Source organism: Elephas maximus, chromosome 5 (genome assembly GCF_024166365.1).
Source record: "Elephas maximus indicus isolate mEleMax1 chromosome 5, mEleMax1 primary haplotype, whole genome shotgun sequence".
Taxonomy (NCBI): Eukaryota; Metazoa; Chordata; class Mammalia; order Proboscidea; family Elephantidae; genus Elephas; species Elephas maximus.
In genome coordinates this window covers 112,536,334-112,557,348 of record NC_064823.1, presented here as the reverse complement: position 1 = coordinate 112,557,348, position 21,015 = coordinate 112,536,334, and the positions used below count along the sequence as shown (strand labels likewise).

The 21,015-nt window shown below is 39.8% G+C and overlaps 1 protein-coding gene across 2 annotated transcripts in view; it reads right to left on the bottom strand.

The window, feature by feature from the left end:
• Positions 1-14,575, bottom strand: part of GABRA4 (gamma-aminobutyric acid type A receptor subunit alpha4) — a 105,846-nt gene extending 91,271 nt beyond the window's left edge. Inside the window, exons 1-2 of one of the 2 annotated variants that reach the window (XM_049886304.1) lie at positions 14,407-14,575; positions 13,912-14,030 (exon numbers count right to left, since the gene is read on the bottom strand). In XM_049886304.1, coding sequence (XP_049742261.1) covers positions 13,912-14,030; positions 14,407-14,492 — 205 coding nt within the window. In that variant the 5' untranslated portion in view covers positions 14,493-14,575. Of the gene's footprint in view, positions 1-13,911; positions 14,031-14,233; positions 14,255-14,406 lie in introns of those variants that run through there. The other variant, XM_049886305.1, reaches the window with a different exon arrangement.
• Positions 14,576-21,015: the final 6,440 nt, after the last annotated feature.

The following is a 21,015-nucleotide window of genomic DNA, read 5'->3' as shown; positions in this document are numbered from 1 at the left end:
TTTGGTTCGCAGCAGTAGTTCTTAACCACTATGCAACCAGGGTTTCCGGACAAATCATACTTGCCCTTTAATGTTTTGTAAATCTGCCTTCACTTTGAAACAACTGGACCAACCCCTACTGGCAACAAATTCTTCATCACAATCACCTTCGCTTGCTGCATATGCAGCTTTTAAATCACTGAAAAGGCTTACAGCCTTTTCTTGCGCCAAAAAAAAAAAAAAACCAAACCCACTGCCCTCACATCTATTCTGACTCATAGCAACTCTATATGATAGAGTAGAACTGCTCCACAGGGTTTCCAAGGAGCTTCTGGCGGATTCGAACTGTCGACCTTTTTTGTCAGCAGCCGAACTCTTAACCACTACACCACCAGGGGTTTCTTGCACTAAAGTAAGGCTGAAGAATAGTAAGTTAGGCTCAAAAAACCCTTTATACCTGTTCTGATTTATCTGCAAATTCTTACAGACACACTCAGGAAAGGATTTCGTTCCTAACCCAGGGACTGCCTGTAGCTGCAAGAGGCATTGGTAATGAAGACCCAGCTACATTTTCAGATTAATCCCCAGCTGGTGACCCCAGGTTGTATTTTTCTGATACAAAATACTCTGTTCCTCCATTAGGTTACGTCTGTCAAACCAGAAGCCCTAGATGTTATTGTTTTCTAAGGTTCCAACACTGAAGCCTGTGACCACATGAAGATCCAACCTTTAGAAATAATCAGTAATTCAAGGAAGACAACTTTGCCCCCACCCCACCAGACTCTCAGTGACGTCCATCACTCTTTCATCTACTCTACTGGAGCCTGACTATACACCTTGCCCTCTAGCTAAGCAAGTCCCCAACCAAGAAATGATTAAGTCTGTGTTCCGTTCTTTTAGATACCCTCAAACTTTAGAGCAATTATCCTGAAATGAAAAGTAACTTCAGGTAAGAGAAGAAGTAGAGTGATACCCTCTACTCACCAAAGGAGGAGGTAAGATTCCTTTAGGAACAACACACTCAACCCAAAAGGGGATCTTCTATCTACTTGCAGTTTTGCTTCTAATTCTCCTTGGTAAGGCCATCAAAGCAATTTGACAAGTCTGGCATTTGAAAACAGAATATGCTCATCCTCTTGTCCTTGTAACCCTGTCCTAGAGAATTTACTAACTTTATTCTCAACGGGCTTACTAGTTTCATTTTGGAATATCCAGTGGCAGGAAAAGATCTCAATCTGTACACTGCCATTCTGTAGCCTGTAGTTTTTAATTAACAGGGGCATCTTACATTTACACTAAGTCAGATAGTGTTTATTTATAAGAAAACAAAATGCAAGTTCCTCATCAAAGTAGTTATCCAGAAATTATATAAAGAAATACCCACCTAAACACTGCATATAAAACATTGACCTTCGACATGCAAAAGAAATACTCTATTATTCCAGCAAACACAAATATTTAAGATACCACCTAAAAACAAATGCCGGTAGAATTACCATTACTAAGAATGGCACTTAAAATTTTTAACATCTTGAGAAATTGCTGTGGACAAATGTTAATTGCTAAAAATTAATGCATATGAATACTGGGTATTCAGAGCAAATTACAATAACCAATTACAATCAAGGGTTGCATAAACTACTACAAAGTTTTGCATAAAAATAAGTAAACCTTTAATAAAAAGATTTCAGTGAGAGAATGGATGTTGTGCTGTGCCCATGTTTCAGAGTTAAGTGTCAATTTCTAGTTCAGATCAACTTCCATAATGTTTAATCCTCCCCAAACTAAAAAAACTATTATAGAAATTTTCATTCAACATTAAAATTACCCTGGAAATTTGATGCAGCTGGTTTTATTATAAATCCACCACTTCTAACTAGTCTCAGAAATATGGCCTATTAAGTCTTTAACCCAGGTGAATCTGAAAAGGAAGGACCACATTATGTTGGGCATTTGGAACTATCAGAGAAAATGCTCTTTGTGGTTGAATGAGATTCTAAAAACATGATTGGTAAAGGGATTTCATTCAGTCACTCATTCAACAAACATTGAGTGAACACTTGCTGTGTGCCAGGTTCCATGCCAAGCTTTGGCACTAGATTGGTTACAAAAAACTCACAAGTTTGCTGCCTCAAGGAGTCAGCATGCTACTGGGGAGTCAGATTATAAATAATAAAGAAAAGAGTTACATGACAGAATGCTATCATTCCTCAGAAGGAACAAAACGGGCCAATAAAAGAATGAGTAACTGGGAAGGTCACTCTAGATTTGTGGTCAGAGTTTTGAGGCTATGACTTTTTTTTTTTTTTAATTTGATTAATATTTTTTATTGTGATAAGATTGTATATAATGAAGCATTTGCCATTTCAATATTTTTTACTGAAAGGTTGGTGGTTCAAACCCACCAGCCACTCCAGGGGAGAAAGATGTGGCAGTATGATTCTGTAAAGATCACAGCCTTGAAAACCCTATGGGGCACTTCTACTTTGTCCTATAGGGTGGTTATGAGTCGGAATTGACTTAACAGCAACAGGTTTGGTTTGGTCAGTATATTTGTTCAGTTGAGAGATGATGGTGGCCTGAACTAGGAATGTGGCAGTGGGGATGAAAAGTGGACAGGTCAAGGGACACATATGGCTGTAACTGCTCAAAGGGGATGGATTTTTCCCAAAGAGGAATAAGTAGAGATATAGTAATTACTATTTATTATAGGTATACCATATGCCAGGTAGAACACTACACTTTTCCCATATGCTATCTCATTAATCTTCACAACACTTTCCAAGAAAGGTATTCTCATCAGAATTTTATGGATATGAAAACTGAGCTCATCAAAGTTGGTACAAGTCCGTCAAGGTTAATTATTGTATTTCAGAGCTAGAATTCTAACTTTTCCATATTGCTTGGCTCACTTACTTTGGATGCATCATCAGAAAGCACCAAATGCTAGAAAATGACTCCATGTTTGATAAAGTAGAAGGTAAGCAAAAACAAGGGGAAACCTCAATGAGATGGACTGACACAATAACCACAACAATGGACTTAAACATACCCACGATCATAAAGATGGCCCAGGACTGGGCGATGTTTTGTTCTGTTATACATGGGGTCTCCATGAGTTGGAGCCTACTCAATGGCAACTAACAATTGCTCTCCAAAGTGTGTTCTAGTCTTACTACTCTAGGTTATATTATAAAATAATAAACAATCAATTATTTAAGCAAATGTGGAATGTTATGTCTAGTATATAACATGCTAGACCTACATTTCCTATTTTGTTCATAAGTAGTTTCTGAACTATGTCCCTGTAGCACTTTTTATGCCTTTACTCTTATTACAGCCTGTTTGGATCTTTCTCCCCTTGAGAAGAGCAAAGATGAGGTATTTATACTCTTTGAAGTCCCAAACTAGCACAGTGCTTTTCACATACTAGGTGCTGAATAACTAAGGGTTTGATTGTACTCCTAATATTATCTCCAGTAATGATTTTAAAACCTCCCCAAAAGAGAAATTACTGGGATTCATTTGTTGTATCAGTTAAGCCAAAAATATTTCCTGATTAAAACACTGTGTCTTGTTTATATGTGTATCCTCTCCCAGAACCAATCATAGGCCTTAAATGTAACATGTTTCTGATAAATCAGCTTTCAGTGAATAATGGTCACCATGTAATTAAGAAAAGCACCCTAGTGGCACAGTGATTAAGCACTCAGTGCTAACTGCAAGGTTGGCAGTTCAAACCCACCAGCCGCTGTGCAGGAGAAAGACATGGCAGTTTGCTTCCATAAAGATCACAGCCTTGGAAAGACCAATCACTAGAAAAGGACACCTTGGGGCAGTTCTTCTCTATCTGTAGATAGGGTTGCTATGAGTCAGCAATGACTCCAGAGCAATGAGTTTGGTTTATGAAATTAATACAAATTCTTAGAGACATTCCTTCAACACTACTGTTTAGGATGCTCAAATCAACCTTACTAAGGGCATAATTACATAGAAACCAGATAATTTTGAGCTTGGAAGGACTTCATCCCATAATTTTATATGCATTTATATAACATTGATGATCACTTTTATTTTAAAATTGTATTTCTCTAATAACAGGGAAACAGTTTTTAATACCCGGAATAAGGAGAAGAGTCCTTAAGGCAAATAAGGTGATCGTCAACATCTTTGAAAGAAAGAGCCAAGACCACAAAGATCAAATTCAAGGTAATTGCTCTTATCTAATTAATGAATCTAACTTGCTTGGAAAGTGGGGAGGCAATTAACAATATCAGATAACTTACCACTGTTTACTTTATCAGTATAGGCCTAATCAAAGGGCATCACTTTTTAATTACTTCTCCAAGTACAATATCTAATTTGCTGTCACACCAGGAGGAAGACCTAAGTTGGTTTTGCTCATGCCAATTCTTGTTCTCCACATTACCTCCTCAGCTATGCACTTGAAACAGTTCCAATTGTCAGCCACCTAGATCTGCGTGTCCAACTACATCTTACAGAACATTACTGCTGTGTCTTCAACAATAACAAGTATTCTTCAACAAAATATTTAAAGAAATCTCTAATCTTATTTGTCTCTATATTTAGAAAATATAAGGATATCAGCCTTGCTAATATTAAACGAAGACAACAGATATCTATTTATACTAGTAAGAACGCAGAAAACTCTAGAGAATTCTAGAATCTTCATTTATTTTTTAGAAATGACATTAAATATTAGTGACTACTGTTTCTTACTATCCTTTATCAATCCATGTCTACTTTGTAAATAATTAAAACCAGTAAATCAATATGAAAAATTGAACTCCTACTTACAATAAACCCAGAAAAATCTGTTTTGGGTTATATATGCGAAAGAAACTCTTGCACATTTACAGCAGGAAATTTGAGCCAGAATATTCTCAGGAACACAGTCTTAGGAAAACGCAAAATGCCTACTGCCAACAGAGCAGATGAATAAGCTGATTCATATGCAATGGGGATATCATATGAAATTAAAATGAATAATCTATAGCAATATGCAACCATAAGGATGATTCTTAACATTATAAAATTAAGTGGAAAAGTATCAAAGATTAGATATATAGCATGTTCAAAACAACTAAAAATTTAAAATATACTTTAATAAATAAAGATGAGATAAAGCTATATTGAAAGAAAAGTAAGGATTTTAAAAGGATTCAGAATGGTGGTTATACTTTGGGTGGGGAAGACAGGAAGATAAAATAAGGAGGACCACATAACAGAATAGAAGTTGTCAAGGTCCTACTCTTTCTGCTGGTTGATGGTTTAATTAATGTTTATTATAAGAAATGAATAAACTGAGTAAAGAAATTGATGGATGGATGGATAAAAAGAAGGCTATAAATGGCCCAATAATGAGAGTATGTTATGAGCCAAGGATCATTAATCCAGAATCCAATTCTGTGCACCTGAGGCTTATCAGGAAATAAATAAGGTCTAGAGAATAAAGCAGCTATTTCTTGACTTACATACAAATGTAAGTTGATATATATTTTCATCTAAAAGAAAGCTAACCCAGTGAAGTATTTTCTAAATATCCATCAAGTTACTAATATCCTATATCTAGATTTTACAGTGCCTGTTTCAGAAAGCACCACACACATTTCTACAAATGCTTGCCTTAAAGAAAATGTAAATATAGGATCCAAACCAAACCCACTGCCGTTGAGTTGATTTCGACTCATACAGACCCTACAGAACAGGGTAGAACTGCCTCACAGAGTTTCCAAGGAGCACCTGGTGGATTCGAACTGCTGACCTCCTGGTTAGCAGCCGTAGCACTTAACCACTACACCACCAGGATTTCCAAATGTAAGATAACACCTTATATCTTTTTTTTTGTTAAACCAAGAGTATAAGAAAATAAATGTGTGTTCTGGATTCTATCCTTTCTTGTCTCCTCAAGGACTTCCCTTTTTGAGTTATCTTTTCTTTCTACTCCAATATTAACTTATCCTCTATTAGTTTATGACCATTTAGTACACAATCGTGTTATGGTATTTTTAATCTAAATAAATAAATAAGCAAACCTTCCCTCTTTTCCTGGTCCCTATAATAAAATTCTGAGAAAAAAAAATCTACACACAGTCCATTTTTTTTCCTTCCTACTTACTCTAAAAAAAAAAAAAAAAAAAATTTTTTTTTACTTACTCTATCAAGGATCAAGGAGCCCTGGTGGTACAATGGTGAAGTGCTGGCTAACCGAAATGTTGGAGGTTTGAACCCACCCAGCAGCACCACAGGAAAAAGTCCTGTGTCTATAAAGGAAGCAAGGAAACCCTCTGGGGCAGTTTGACTATGTCACATGGGGTTGACTTGAAGGCACCCAACAACAATTCACTCTATCATCCATTATAATCTGGTTTTTGTGCCCAGGATGCACTGAGATTCCTTTGGTCAATATCATCAGTGTTCTACTCTCCATAGCATTGATCTCACCAGGTTCAAAAAACTATGAATGTGCTTATTTCCCTCATTTTTTAAAAAAGCTCTCTTGATTGTACTTAGTTCCCCATCTACCACTCCATTTCTCTGTTCCTGTTTACAAATGCCCAGAAAAAAAAAACTCCTCCCATCCTTTCCTGAACCCACCCCAATCAGGCTTTCACACGCACATCAACAAAACTGCTCCTGTCAAAAATCACTGATGATGCTGTTATTGTTGTTAAGTGCCGTCAAGTTTGTTCTGACTCATAGCAGCCCCATATACAGCAGGACGAAACTCTGCCAGGTCCTGCGCCATCCTCACAATTGTTGCTATGTTCGAGCCTATTATTGCAGCCACTGTGTCAATCCATCTCATGACTCTCTTGTATATCATCAGGCAACCTCTCCTCTGACCTCTGAGCTTCAATGACCTTTTACTTTACCAAGCATGATGTCCTTCTCCAGGGTCTGGTCCCTCCTGATAATATGTCCAAAGTACATGAGTCAAAGTCTTGCCATTCTCGATTCTAAGGATCATTTTGGCTTACTTCTTTCAAGACAAATCTGTTTGTTCTTCTGGCAGTCCATGATATATTCAATATTCTTTGTCAACGAAGGCATCAATTCTTCTTCTGTCTTCCTTATTCATTGCCTAGCTTTTGCATGCATATGAGGCATTTGAAAATACCATGACTTGAGTCAGGAGCACCTTAGTCCTCAAAGTGCCATCTTTGGTTTCTAACACCTTACAGAGGTCTTGTTGCACCAGATAAGACAGACTAGGAGGAAGGACCAGGCGATCTGTTTCTGAAAAAAACTGGCCCATGAAAACCTTATGGATAGCAGCAGATTATTGGCTGATACAGTGCTGAAAGATGAGCCCCTCAGGTTGGAAGCACTGGAAATAGGACTGGGGAAGGGTTGCCTCCTCAAAGTAGAGTCACCTTGAATGATGTACATGGAGCAAAGTTTTCAGGACCTTCATTTGCTGATGTGGCACGACTTAAAATGAGAAGAAACAGCTGAAAACATCCATCAATAATTGGAACCTGTGATGTACGAAGTATGAATCTAGGAAAATTGGAAGTCATCAAAAATGAAATGGAATGCATAAACATCGATATCCTAGGCACTTGATCAATACGTTTGCACTTAAAATTCCTAACCAGAAGACCCTGCCCCAAATATGGCTTACTCTCTTACCTACTTAGGATCATTGCTCAAATATCCCCTTCTCAATTTAGTCTTCCCTAACTACTTTAGTTAAAACTGCAACCGCCCCACACACTTTATATTTAAACTCTATAGCAGTTATTGACATCCGACACACTCTATATTTTAATGATTTTTCTTAATTATTTTCTGTTTCCTCCACTAGAATATAAGCTCATGAAGGCAGAAAATTCTATATTGTTTACATCCCCAGTGCCACCCTAGAACAGTGCCTGGCACATATTAAGTGATTAATGAAAAATAACTGAAACAAATTTTTTCTATGTGGCCAGTTCTCATCTTAATATCTAAGAAGTATTTGACAGAGGTTTTCTATTCCTCTTTCTTAAGACATTCCATTTTCTTGATTTCTGTAACTTTACACTCTCCTAATTGTCCTACTATATCACTGTCTACTCTTCCTTATTCTCTTTTGAGAATTCTACCTTTTCTGCCCTTCCTCAAATGTTGGCATTCTTGGGGGCTTAGTCCTGGGCTCTCTTCTCTTCACTCTATATACTCCTCTCTACATCTATTATCACAGCTTTCTATGCTCATGACTCTCTTGTATATCACCAGACAACCTCTCCTCTGACCTCTGAGCTTCAGACAATAACCACTAGCATGCAACACATGCATCCTAAGCTCAGCACTTCCAAACATGAACTATTGACTTTTCCCCTTACTGGTCCTCCTTCAGTCCTCCCCAACTTTCAATGAAACCATTCTCTTCCCAGTTTCTCAAAATAGATACCTATAGTCATTTATTTCTCCATTTCCTTTGCCACCTGTATCTAGTCCATCACTAATTCTTTGTTGAATTATACCTCTAAAATATATCTCACTTTTATCCAATTATAACCATCTTTACTATCTCTTCCACCTATTCCAAGACACCATCAACTTAAGGGAATCACCAAAGTAGTTTCTTCATTGCTCTCCCTGCTTCCAAGATGCTCCCGCCTCCTTTTCTAAAACTTTCTGCTTTTGTAGAGTTCAGAGGAATGGCATTACAGTAGGAGTCACATCATACCATCCCTCCCGTAAACTCCAATGGTTTTCAGTTTCACTAAGAGAATAATCTAAGCTCTGCCTACCTCCCCACCTAATCCTATGAGATTCTTCCTCTTGCTTGCTTGCTAGAGTCACACTAGAGTCCTTTCAATGTCTAAATCATACTAAATCTATTATCCACCTTAAAATCTTTGCACCTGTTCCTTTCTTTTTGTCTAAGAACTTTTCTCCTACTTTTTCCATGCCTGGAAACTCTAAGTGTCAGTTTAAAAGTATTCCTTGAAATAACCGAAATGGATCCCTCACCCAATTTATTCTCTATTTTATAATTCTAACGGATTATCTGTTAGAATTTTAGTGTAATTATTTTGTTATTAGTTTCTGTGCTATTTTTATGTGTCCATTGTTAAGCAGTAAGGTCCATGAGGCTTGATTCAGAGTTACAGCCTCACAACCTAATATTGTTCTTGACACATAGTAGGCTCTCAATACCCATTGGTTCAACAAATGAATGAATCAGTGAGTCAAATAAGAATGAAACTATATTTTTCTGTTGCTTTGTGAATTTGAAATGTTCTTTTCATCTGTATATTCTAAAAAATATATTCTCTGTTAAAGTTATCACATGACACATTAAATTTTAGATGGAAATATAGATAGTTTGAAAACATTGCAAGGATATTTTGATTTGTATAGGAAGAATATTCCAAGTAAATCTAAATGTAAGAAAAACTTCCATATGTGCTTTTTCATTTAAAAATGCCATTAGAAGTTTATAATAAAAGTTCTCATTTCACTCTTCTGCAGGAAATGTAGTTTTGCTTATTTTAATGACCTACTTAGCTAAGTAATAGTAAGGTGTATTCAAGAGAATTAGGCACTTGATGATGAAAGAAAACCTTCAATGTGGATGTAGCAATAGGCCAGTTGCCTCACTAAGGGTTTGAGGATTGGAGTGTGAGTTGCAGCTTTTCAATCAGCTGTAGTGATACTGGTCAATTCATTGAATTTTTTTTTTAGCCTCTTCTCTAATAGAGGGATGACCATGCCCTGCTTCTCTTATTGCATTGTTGTGATAAGCTTATTAGCTATTGCATATGAAAATATCTTGAATGCTACAGAAGACGCCATTAATGTGCAGTGTTACTATGAAAGAGGGCAGCCTTGCAAAATTGACCCTAAGGCTTCTTTCCCATTTCAGAGAGCTTGTGGAAGATGATCCAAGACAACCAAGTAAATCAGAAGTATTTGTTATTCCAGGTCAAGTGTCCATAAAAGATGAGGATACACAAAACGCTGTGCAACTCTTCATTACATGGAAAATGAGTAAGGGCAAGGTTCCTAGACTATCTCCTGGTGGTTCATACCCTAGCTTTGCATTTTTAAGAAGGGATTAACAGTGTTGAAAACGAGTAAGAACACAGAGGAATAGTTTTCTAGGTCCTTTTGGAAAGGTTCATGTGTGTGCCACTTCTAGGCAGGTGGAAACTACTTCAGAATGATAGCAGGCTGATTTGTCAGAGGCTGAAAGAACTTAAACCCCTTCAGGAATCCCAAGACAGCTTCTCTCACCATGCCTCCTTCCTTCTCTCCTCACCTTTCCCTTTCCCTCCCCAATGGGAGAATGTGGGAATCAAGGGAAAGGAGATCCTAGAGGGATGAAAAGAAGAAAGCCATTTCAGTTTCTTTTATTTCCCCATTGCAAGCTGTGCTAAGGAGTTAAAAATATGTAATTTCGTTTCCAAATCTATTTCAGCCCCTGCCTGGCCTACTGAGCAATCACAAACCATCCAATTTCAATTCACATCTTTGCTTTCAGCTTTATTTTAAATGGAATACAGCAAAGTTGTATAAACAGATATAAAGTAAATGCTCCACAAAGCACATAACTAGGATTAAAGGAACAAGGAAGTAAATCTCTATTTATAGCACACTGGTCAGATCTGAATTGTTTTCATTTACTTTCCAAATGTCAAACTTCCCACAAAGTATAAAATGCCAAAGAAGGGATCACACATACGGTATCTAAGAGTCTGGGTTAAAAATGAGCTTTCTTATTATTTTCAGTGGTGCACGTTTATAACAGATTACACATTTTTGGGGCAGGTGAGAATTATTATTCCTCTGTTACATGTGAAATACTACATATTTACAGACAATGACCCACTTCTAAAAAATGAATCACATTTATCACAAATAATTATGAGAGAGTAAAAAAAAATGTCAATATGCCATACAGTAAATTTTTAATGACTAATCAACTGCTAACACTTGAAGTAAGGTGAATTCAACTCCTCACCATGAAACTACAAAACTATCTCCAGGGTGGGTAATACAGACTGTTGTCAGTGAAAAGCAAAATGATTAATAATGCCCTTGAGACATTGTGGCAATGCTGAGGTTAAACCAAAATCCAGCAATAGCTCACATTGTCTGAATAATGTTATGTGAGAGGGTAGATGATAAAAAGGATCCATTTCCAATGAATCCCATCTTCCTTTTGCATTATAGCTTGCATTTTAACCAACCGGGAAGACATTATTTTCAACAGTTAATAATAAAATGACATAGTTTCAGATATAACTTTTCACTTTCATTTATTTTCAGATACATCAACTCTCTAATGCATATTTAAACTATGTGTGATTTGTTACTTCTGTTATTTTTGTTCTTTACTTGAAATGTCAGGTTTAAAATCTTTATGTGCAGATAAATTCTCTTTTACTGATGTAAGATAGTCCTATATGGTATCAAATCATCTGAAATATTCTCCATAAAACTATTTTGATACAAAATGATAATTCCCCAGTCACTTATGAAAGATGGTACATTGACAAATGATTCACTTTTGTAATGAAGTCTCTTTTCAGATTGCATAAAAGCAAATGCAGTGCTGAGTAACCTAACCCTGGAGAGGCAACATGAAAAGAATCCGAATCTTTCACGCTTCTCATCCATCTTTATCACTGTCAACATATAAAGACTAAATTAATGCACTCAATGGCTCGCCATGACCTCCTGAATAAAATCCAGAGAACAATGGTCTAGAATTCAGAAGACCTGATCCCAGCCTATTACTAATTGGCTCTGTGTCCCTGTATAAGTCACTTTCCCTTTCTAGTCCTCAGTGTCCTCATCTTTTAAGGAGAAGAAGGAGACTACCAGTAAGTGGTCTCCAAAGAATCATCCAGCTCTAACCTGAGACCCCACTACTCTATCAGGAGCAATTCCCTTCAGCCTATAGGGCCAGGCTCCTTCTACATCATATCTAATGATGCCCTCTTTTATAAGGATGTCCTGCTTCCTACTCTTACTTTCTCTGTTCTTCCGTCTCCCACATACCCTAAAAAAAAAAAAGAAAAAAACCATTGCTGTCAAGTTGATTCCATTGCCGTTGAGTCAATTCCGACTCACAGAGAACCTATACAGCAGAGTAGAACTGCCCCATAGGGTTTCCAAGAAGCGCCTAGATCTGAACTGCCAACCTTTTAGTTAGCTGCCATAGCTCTTAACCACTACGTCACCAGGGTTTCCATACACCCTAAATAGGAAGCTTAAAATCCCTCCATGCTGCTAATACTAAAGGGTACTCAACACATAGTGTCTGATACCATACCAGACTGCAGTGTGTGTCTTTTAAATACACAGCCTGAGGCTAACTCTGTGACCATGGACTACTTATTTAACTTTCCAAGCCTCCATTTCTTCATCTGTTAAATAGAGATGGTGACAGTTTTCTCTCAGGTTTGTTGTGAGGACTAAACATGTCTGAAAAATGCCTGGCACGTATGAACATTTAAATATAAAAATTAATTTAAATAAAATATTAGTGGTCACTATTATTATTACTACTACTAGAATAGAAGCTCCTTTAAGATAGGGCCTATGTCTTGTTCAACTCATTTGTTATTTGTTGTAAGGCGCCCTCAAATCGATTCTGACTCACAGTGACCTCAGAATAGAACTAATCCATAGTTTTTTTCTAGGCTGTAATCTTTATGGGAGCAGTTCGAAGGGCCTTTCTCCTGTGGCAGGACTGGGTGGGTTCTAATTGCTAGGTGAGTCTGAACCGCCAACTTTTCAGTTAGCAGACAAGCACTTAACCATTGTGCCACCAGGGCTCATTTATAAGTCGGACTCGACTGGAGGTCAATGGGTTAACTAGCTCAGTAATGAGCCCTGGTGGTGCAGTAGTTAAAGCTGGGCTGCTAACCAAAAGGTCAGCAGTTCAAACCTACTAACCTCCTTGGAGAGAAGGATGTGGCAGTCTGCTTCAATAAAGATTTACAGCTTTGGAGATCGTTTGGGGCAGTTCTACTCTGTCCTCTAGGGTCCTCGGAGTTGGAATCACTCCACTGCGGTGGGTTTGGTTTGCTGTGGGAACTAGCGCCCTGTAGTGGAAAGAACAGAGACTTTGCAGTCAGAAGACCTGGGAGATGTGACCCTAGCAAATACTTGTCCTCTCTGAATTGGACTGAGAGTGTTTGAGGTCAAGAACTCTATCTTAAGACTTCTGTGAACCTAGTGCCTTAGCACTATGCTTGCCACTTAGGTGCTCATTACATAAGGAAAAGAAATATGAGTATGAAAAAGAGCAACGGGAGTGCTAGTGGAAGTGCCTCTATTAGGTTTGCTATAAATATTTGTTGAAGGAAGAATAAATCTTAAATAGCTCTGACTCCAAAGTCTTAGGAGGGAAGGAAATGCCACCTCGCCAAAGAAAGTAAAAACTCATCCCACTGGAGAAGAGAGCAGAAGGGCACTGGGTTCTTTCTAGCAGAGCAGATAGCTTCATGTCCCAGATTCTGTCCTAGGTAGAACACCAGTGGAGGTTTTGGCAGAGGGACAGACACGTGGGAGGACAGGGGACTTTGGATCAGCTGCCTTAAGTGCATCCTGCTCTGTGCGAAACAGCCACGGTCAGGAAAACTCTGCTCTCAGCACGCAGTGCAGCCGGGCAGCTCAACCCCGAGATCCTATTTTTGACTCTTCCCCTCCAACTTCCCCCACCCAGCAGTCAGGTCCCAGGAGGTAATTAGTGTGGGGGAGAGGCAAAGCCTCTGAGGGGGCAGGGAGATGAGAAAGCACGGGTGGGGGCGGGCTTCTTGTCATAGGTCTCACGAAGAGAGAAGAGAGATTTTTTTTTCTTTTTTGCACGCGAGCCATACCTAATGATATTCCCACAGACAAACAGACAGGCAGACGGAGAGAGGGACAGACAGGACACACTGGCGCGTTTGAAATCGTTCATACCCCCAAATCCAGGGCGCAGCCTGTTGTCATAACCATCGAGTAAACTGTCCAGAATGCGGGTAAAATTTTCCGGGCATAATTTCTCTTCCTTTTGGTTCTGTCCTGGGGATTCGTTTAAACTGCAAGCGAAAAAAAAATTTTTTTATTAAAAAAAAAAATCAGAGGCGGAAGGAATTATTTTAAGAATAGACCAGAAAACAGGTGGAATTAGGTCTATCTTCTAGGGAAAGAGTTGCTTGCCCCCAGCCAAAGAAGGCAAGACTAGGGGCTGGAAAGGAGCAGGAAGAAACGGTCAGGGAAAGCGCGCTCTGCGCACACGCACCCCAAAATCCATACGCTTCTTGCACCAGCGCCCCTCGGGCCGGGCTCCCATCCCTGACCTTAAAGTGGCGACTGAAGTGTTTGGCTCGCCCTGAGAGCGGTGGTGGCTGGAGGGGGCCGGGAACTGACCCCTTCTCCCCCCACCCCCTGCCCCAGCACCCCCTGAGAACTCACCAAGCCGCCAGGCACAGCAAGTGCAGGAGGGCGAAACTGACCAAGGCGGACATCGCGATCGCGGGCACCTTCTTGGCAGAAACCATCTTTGCAACATGCCATACTTTAAGCCTGTTCCCGTTTCCAGGCTCTCAAGATGCCCCAAGCAGGGTGCGAGGAGAGGGCAGAAGGGCTCCGGGCGGCGTGCGCACACTCGCGCTCAACACTCGCCCGCGCTCAGCAGCCGGAGCCGCGGTGGGCGTGTGTGTGCACGCGGACCCGAGGGAGGCGGAACCTGCCTGTCCTCGCCCCAGCCTTTCGCGCTGAGCTTGCCTTGTGTACGTGGAGCTTTGTATACCGCGCAACACTCTTTCGTGGCCGAACCTGAAGATTTCGGGGGTAACGTTGGCGAGCTCGCCAGCAAGGCTGAACAAGTTTGCCAGCCCATTAACTCGGGAAGAATGCGAAGGTCCCTGGTCCCTCCTCCGTTGTCGCCAACCTCACCCCCAAGCTGGTCCCGGCCCCCAACAATGCTTAGCATCTCCTTCTCCCATCCAGTCTCCTCCCTCCCGCTGGGATTTGGATCTAACCAATGAATCTCAAATCTCCTTAGGTTGTGCGGGGACCTGTTCGTTTCATGTACCCATTTTCAAGTCTGGAGGTGGAGAAAGGAAGGGCGGGATTGCCGGAATGGGGGTGGAGAGCAGTGGGGAGAGGAGGGGATCAAGGCAGGGTTGAAATAACCGTTGGGACCCTAGGTGGTGGGGGTGGGGCGAAGAAAAAAAAAGATTTTTCCTTGTTAAACGGGTTACAACTCACTGGGCAAACCCTAGCCAAACTGTTAGGAAGTAGACTTGAGCCTAACTCTGTAATCAACGCATTTACCAAGCTATTGCTTTGAAGACACTAAATTTCTTTACTATGCCCGCCCCCCACCCGGCACACGCAAGCCCTGGGCTGCACTTCTCCATCCTTTTCCGGAGGGGAGGAAGGAGATGGAGACTGGCGACGGCTGGTCAAAATCACTTTCGCTTCTTGCGACACTTGACACTGTTCTCTTTCAGAATGGAGCTGATTTACTTCCAGAGGTTGACCATTTTAGGGAAGGGGCGATGGTGGTTCCGGAGAGAGGAAAGAGAAAATCTGTTTGTGTGTGGGCGCGCGCGCCCGCGCGCGCGCGCTCAGGCGAGAGAGAGAGGGAGACAGAGACAGACAGACAGAGACAAAAAGAGACAGAGAGCACACCATAAATTAAAGTGGAGAAAAATGGCCTTAGGTCACTGATGACTTGAAATAAAAAGCACTGTACCTTTAATGTTTTATTGACTAATGATAAGCACTTCCAATGTTGTTGTAAGGTGCCTTGGAGTCCCTACCAACTCTTAAGGACCCTATGGCAACAGAAACACTGCTGGGTCCTGCACCATCCTCACTGTGTTTGAGCCCATTGTTAAAGTCACTGTGTCAATCCACCTTGTTGAGGGTCTTCTTTCACACTGGCCCTCTACCCTGGTGGCACAGTGATTAGGAGCTGAGCTGCTAACCAAAAGGTGGACAGTTGGAATCCACTAGCCTCTCCTTGGAAGCTATATGGGGAGGCCCAATAGACTCCACTGATACTTATTTTTTTTTCCTACCTCACCAATCATGTCCTTCTCCAGGAACTGGACCTCTTGATACCAAGTCCAAAGTATGGAGTCTTACCATCCTGGCTTCCAAGGAGCACTCTGGCTGCTCTTCTTCCAAAACAGACTTGTTCGTTCTTCTGGCAATCCATGATATATTCAATATTCATCACCAATACCATAATTCAAAGGTGTCAGTTCTTTGCTCTTTCTTATTCATTGCTTACCTTTTGCATGCATATGAAGCCATTAAAAATACCATGGCTTGGGTCAGGAATACCTTAGTCCTCAAAGTGACATCTTTGCTTTTCAGCACTTTAAAGACGTCTTTTATAGCAGATTTGTCCAATGCAGTAATTTCGTTTGATTTCTTGACCACTGTTTCCATGGGTGTTGATTGCGGATCCAAGTAAAATGAGATCCTTGACAATTTCAGTCTTTTCTTTGTTTACCGTGATTTTTCTTATTGGTCCAGTTATGAGGATTTTTGTTTTCTTTATGATGAGATATAACCCATATTGAAGGCTGTATTCTTTGATCTTCATCAGTAAGTGCTTCAAGTCCTCTTCACTTACAGCAAGTGAGGTTGTGTCATCTGCATCCTGATGCCGAGTTCTTCGTATAGCCCAGCTTCTTGATTTATTGACTTAGCATATAGATTAAGTATGGTGAAAGGATACAACCCTGATGCACACCTTTCCTGGCTTTAAACCAATCAGTATCCCCTTGTTCTGTACGAACAACTGCCTCTTAGTCTATGTACTTCCAATGAGACATTTTAAAACCAATGATTGGTTTCAAAGGGGAGGGCATATCTTTCACATTAATAGTGATGCATGTGGAAATTTTCATGTGATGTATTAATGACCTAAGTAATTTCCATAATGCTAAATTCCCGCAGCCAGTAATCCATTTATTAAGTTCTGCTTAGAACTTCGATGGTTTGTTCAAATTTTGGTGACTGGTAGGCTAGTTTCATTTGTAAACACACTATATTAGAGAGAAGTTTTGCTTTTCTTGGTTGTTTGTTTTGTTTTATTTTGTTTCAGTTTCCTGATTGAAGTTTTCAGTGTGAAGGGGGAAGCCTTTCCTGGCCACCAAAACTGCATTAGGAACCAGAGGTACCAGTATATGCTCTCATGATACTCTGCACTGCTTCATTCATAGCTTTTTTTAGACTTCAGCTTAATTCCATCTGTATCTTTCTTTCTCCTCTTGTAGACTGTAATATCCACAAGGGCAGAGGTCATGTAATTTTTGTTACCTGTGTTTATCTTTTATTACAGATTATAGTGTGTGCCATATAATAGGAACAATAAACAACAAATATTTGTTAAGTGAAAAAATAAAGAATTGCTTGCTCCCAGATCCTCATTAATTTGGAAGAAATTAAGACTCTTGGGGAAAAACTGAAGTACTAGTGTAACTCCCAAATATGAAAGCATTTGTCTCCACATATTCTCGATGGGAACATCATATTATCTTATTTCTATATTACATCATATTATATTATATATATTTCTAATCTTAATGATTTCCTGTGAGTTCTAAAACCTAAATTAGTTTTCTGCTGACTATTTTTCTTTTCAATTTCCATGTAAAAATTTACCTACTAAAAAATAAATAATCGAAATAAGTGGCCTTGGGAAGAAGAAGTTTCACATTTTTAAAGTTAAATTTATCTTTAAAATTCCAATTTTAAATATGTGAAACTAATCCCATCAAAGGGATAAAGAGATTCCTCCCTTCAGTTTAGCTACTTCCAACTATTTTTGCTAACTTGTTTATAGTATTTAAGGTCAGCTCGATACAGTAGTAGAGCCCTGGTGGCGTAGTGGTTAAGAGCTTGGCTGCTAACCAAAAGGTTGGCAGCTCAGATCCACCAGCTGCTCCTTGGAAACCCTGTAGGGCAGGTCTACATGAGTTGGACTCGGCTCAACAGCAATGGTTTGGTTTTTTTGGTTCTGAATACAATAGTAGGAACCCTGGTGGCACAATGGTTAAGCACGAGGCTGCTAACCAAAGGATGACACTGTTTGAACCCACTAGCTGCTCCACAGGATAAAGATGTGGTGGTCAGTTTTCTTAAAGATTACAGCCTTGCAAACCATATTGAGCTGTTATACTCTGGCCTATAAGGTGATTATGAGTCAGAATCGACTTGACGGCAAGGGGCTTGGTTTTGGGTTCTGAAGACAATAGTAGAGACATTTATATTCCATTTTATTTCATAGCCTTTCATTTATACTACACTTCGTATTATTTCAAGAAATTATATGATGGGCTTTACTGCTGAAATTGAAAAACAATGTATTTCTTGTCAATATGAGTTTTAAAATGAATCCAACATTCCAAGAAATTACCATTTACCTTAATTACAAATATCTAATTAAATACATGATTATTTTCTATCTTCAGTTTAAAATATTGCTAAATATGTTATCATTTGCTACATAAGCAGCCCTCCATTATGGCCCAGGTTATATTGTGCGTGGATTCTTCTGATTGCCAGTGTAACTGTGCAGAAATATCAGAGTCTTAAAACTGCATCTAGAGAAGTGGGGCCAAGATGGAGGAGTAGTCAGATGCTTCCAGTGATCCCTTTTACAACAAAGACACAAAAAAAAACCCAAGTGATTATATATATGAAAAACTAGGAGCCCTGAATATCAAAGACAAAGTTAGGAAATCAGACTGAGCAGCAGGGGGAGAGAGAGACGGTTCAGAAGTGGGAAGGAGTTGCCGGACCTGACTCAGCGGGAAGTAGCACCCCACAGGCATGATCCCTGGCATTACTGCAGGGGGGTGGTGGTAGTGTTCAAGATGCAGTGTCCTCAGGGAGAGACAGCAAGCCTCACAGTCTACTAACACCTCTGGAATCAGAGAAGAACAGCGCTCTTGGCAAAAGCTAAGCACTTGCATCTAATTTACCACATCCCCAGCTCCCAAGCCAGCTTCAGTGGCTGTCAATTTCCCTTGGCCTGGGATAGGGCCTGCTGCATGTCCTGAGCCATTCTCCAAGCCTTGGAGAAGGAATAAATTAACAATTGTGGGAAAAGATAATCTCCCAGCTCCCCTAATGTAGGAACTCAGGGCAGAAGTGGCTTCTGTCAAGGAACAAATGGTCCATGGACTTTGAATAACTTTCACACCTGCATGGACCTGTGTGGGCCCATTTCAGGAGCTTAGGCCCTTGTTTGCAGACTGCGACAGTGTATGTGCCTGAAATTTGACTTCACCTCTTTCAGCTTCGTGGTGGAGATGTGGGTTTTTGAGGTTTGAAATAGCTTTCCCTACTGAACAGGTCCTTAGCTACCTATATCAGGGGCCTAAGGACTGATGGCTCTACCCACATCACCTTGGCACTCATGACAGGGGCCCAAGGATAAATGGTGCCTCCCAGTCCTTACAGCCAAAAGCATTGGGTGTGCATGGTCCGACTGCAGAACTCACCCACGTGTGTGCTCTAGGTAACAGGGGCACGCTTTCCTCATAGGCACTCAGGGGATGACTGTCAGCCCCCTGCCTTGCTCAGAGCATGACCCCTGCTGCAACCAGATGCCTGTACCTACACCAATCACCCCTGCCCCTCTAAGCCTGTAGAACAGAGTCTCCCCCACACACCTGTTGACTGACTACCTGGACACCTGGCCTGATCCATACAAGAAAAGTGAATGGACTCCTGGGCTTATATACCTGGTAACAGCTCTAGCCATCTGGTGATAGGATGTTAGAGCTTCAAGGGTGCAAATAATCAAGCTAGCTCACTCAAGCAACCCATTTAGGCATATCAAAACAAAACTAAGCAAGAAGGTAGGATACAGTAAGCAAACATAAAATAAATTAATACAATAACTTATAGATGGCTGAGAGACAACAATCAATATCAAATCACAAAAAGAACCAGACCATGATAACTTCAACAAGCTCTCAAAACAAAGAATCAAGGAATCTTCTGGAAGAAGAGGTCAGCCTGGAATTACCAGAGGTAGAATACAAAAGATTAATATATAGAACTCTTCAAGAGATCAAGAAGGAGATCAGGCAAAACGCAAAACAAGCCAAGGAACACACAAATAAAGCAGTTGAGGAAATTAAGAAGGTTATTCAAGAGCATAATGAAAAATTTAATATGCTGCAAGAATCCAGAGAGAGACAGCAATCAGAAATTCACAAGATAAACAATAAAATTTCAGAATTAGACAACCCAATAGAAAGTCAGAGGAGCAGAATTGAGGAAATGGAAATCAGAATAAGTGAGATTGAAGATAAAACACTTGGCACCAATATAGTCAAAGAAAAATCAGATAAAAGAATTAAAAAATGAAGAAACCCTAAGAACCGTGTGGGACTCTACCAACAGAAATAACTTACGAGTGATTGTAGTACCAGAACAGGGAGGGATAACAGAAAATACAGAGAGAATTGTTGAAGATTTGTTGACAGAAAACTTTCTTGATATCCTGAAAGATGAGAAGATATCATTGAACCCCACAAAACGTAGATCCCAAAAGAAAGTCACCAAGACATATAATCAAACTTGCCAAAATGCAAGATAAAGACAGAATTTTCAGAGTGGCTAGGGATAAACAAAAAGTCACCTAGAAAGGTGAGTCGATACGAATAAGCTCGAACTACTCGGCAGAAACCATGAAGGCAAGAAGGCAATGGGATGATATATATAAAGCATTGAAGGAAAAACATTTCCAGCCAAGAATCATATATCCAGCAAAGCTGTTTCTTAAATATGAAGGTGAAATTAGGACATTTCTAGATAAACAGAAGTTTAGGGAATTTGCAAAAACTAAACCAAAACTACAAGAATTACTAAAACCAATTCTCTGGTTAGAAAATCAATAATATCAGTTATCCACCCAAGACTAGAACACACGACAGAGTAACCAGATATCAACTCAGATAGGGAAATCACACAAAAAAATCAAGATAAAAAATGCTCAAAACAGGGAAACAGTGATCCCATTATTTCAAATATGACAACATTAAA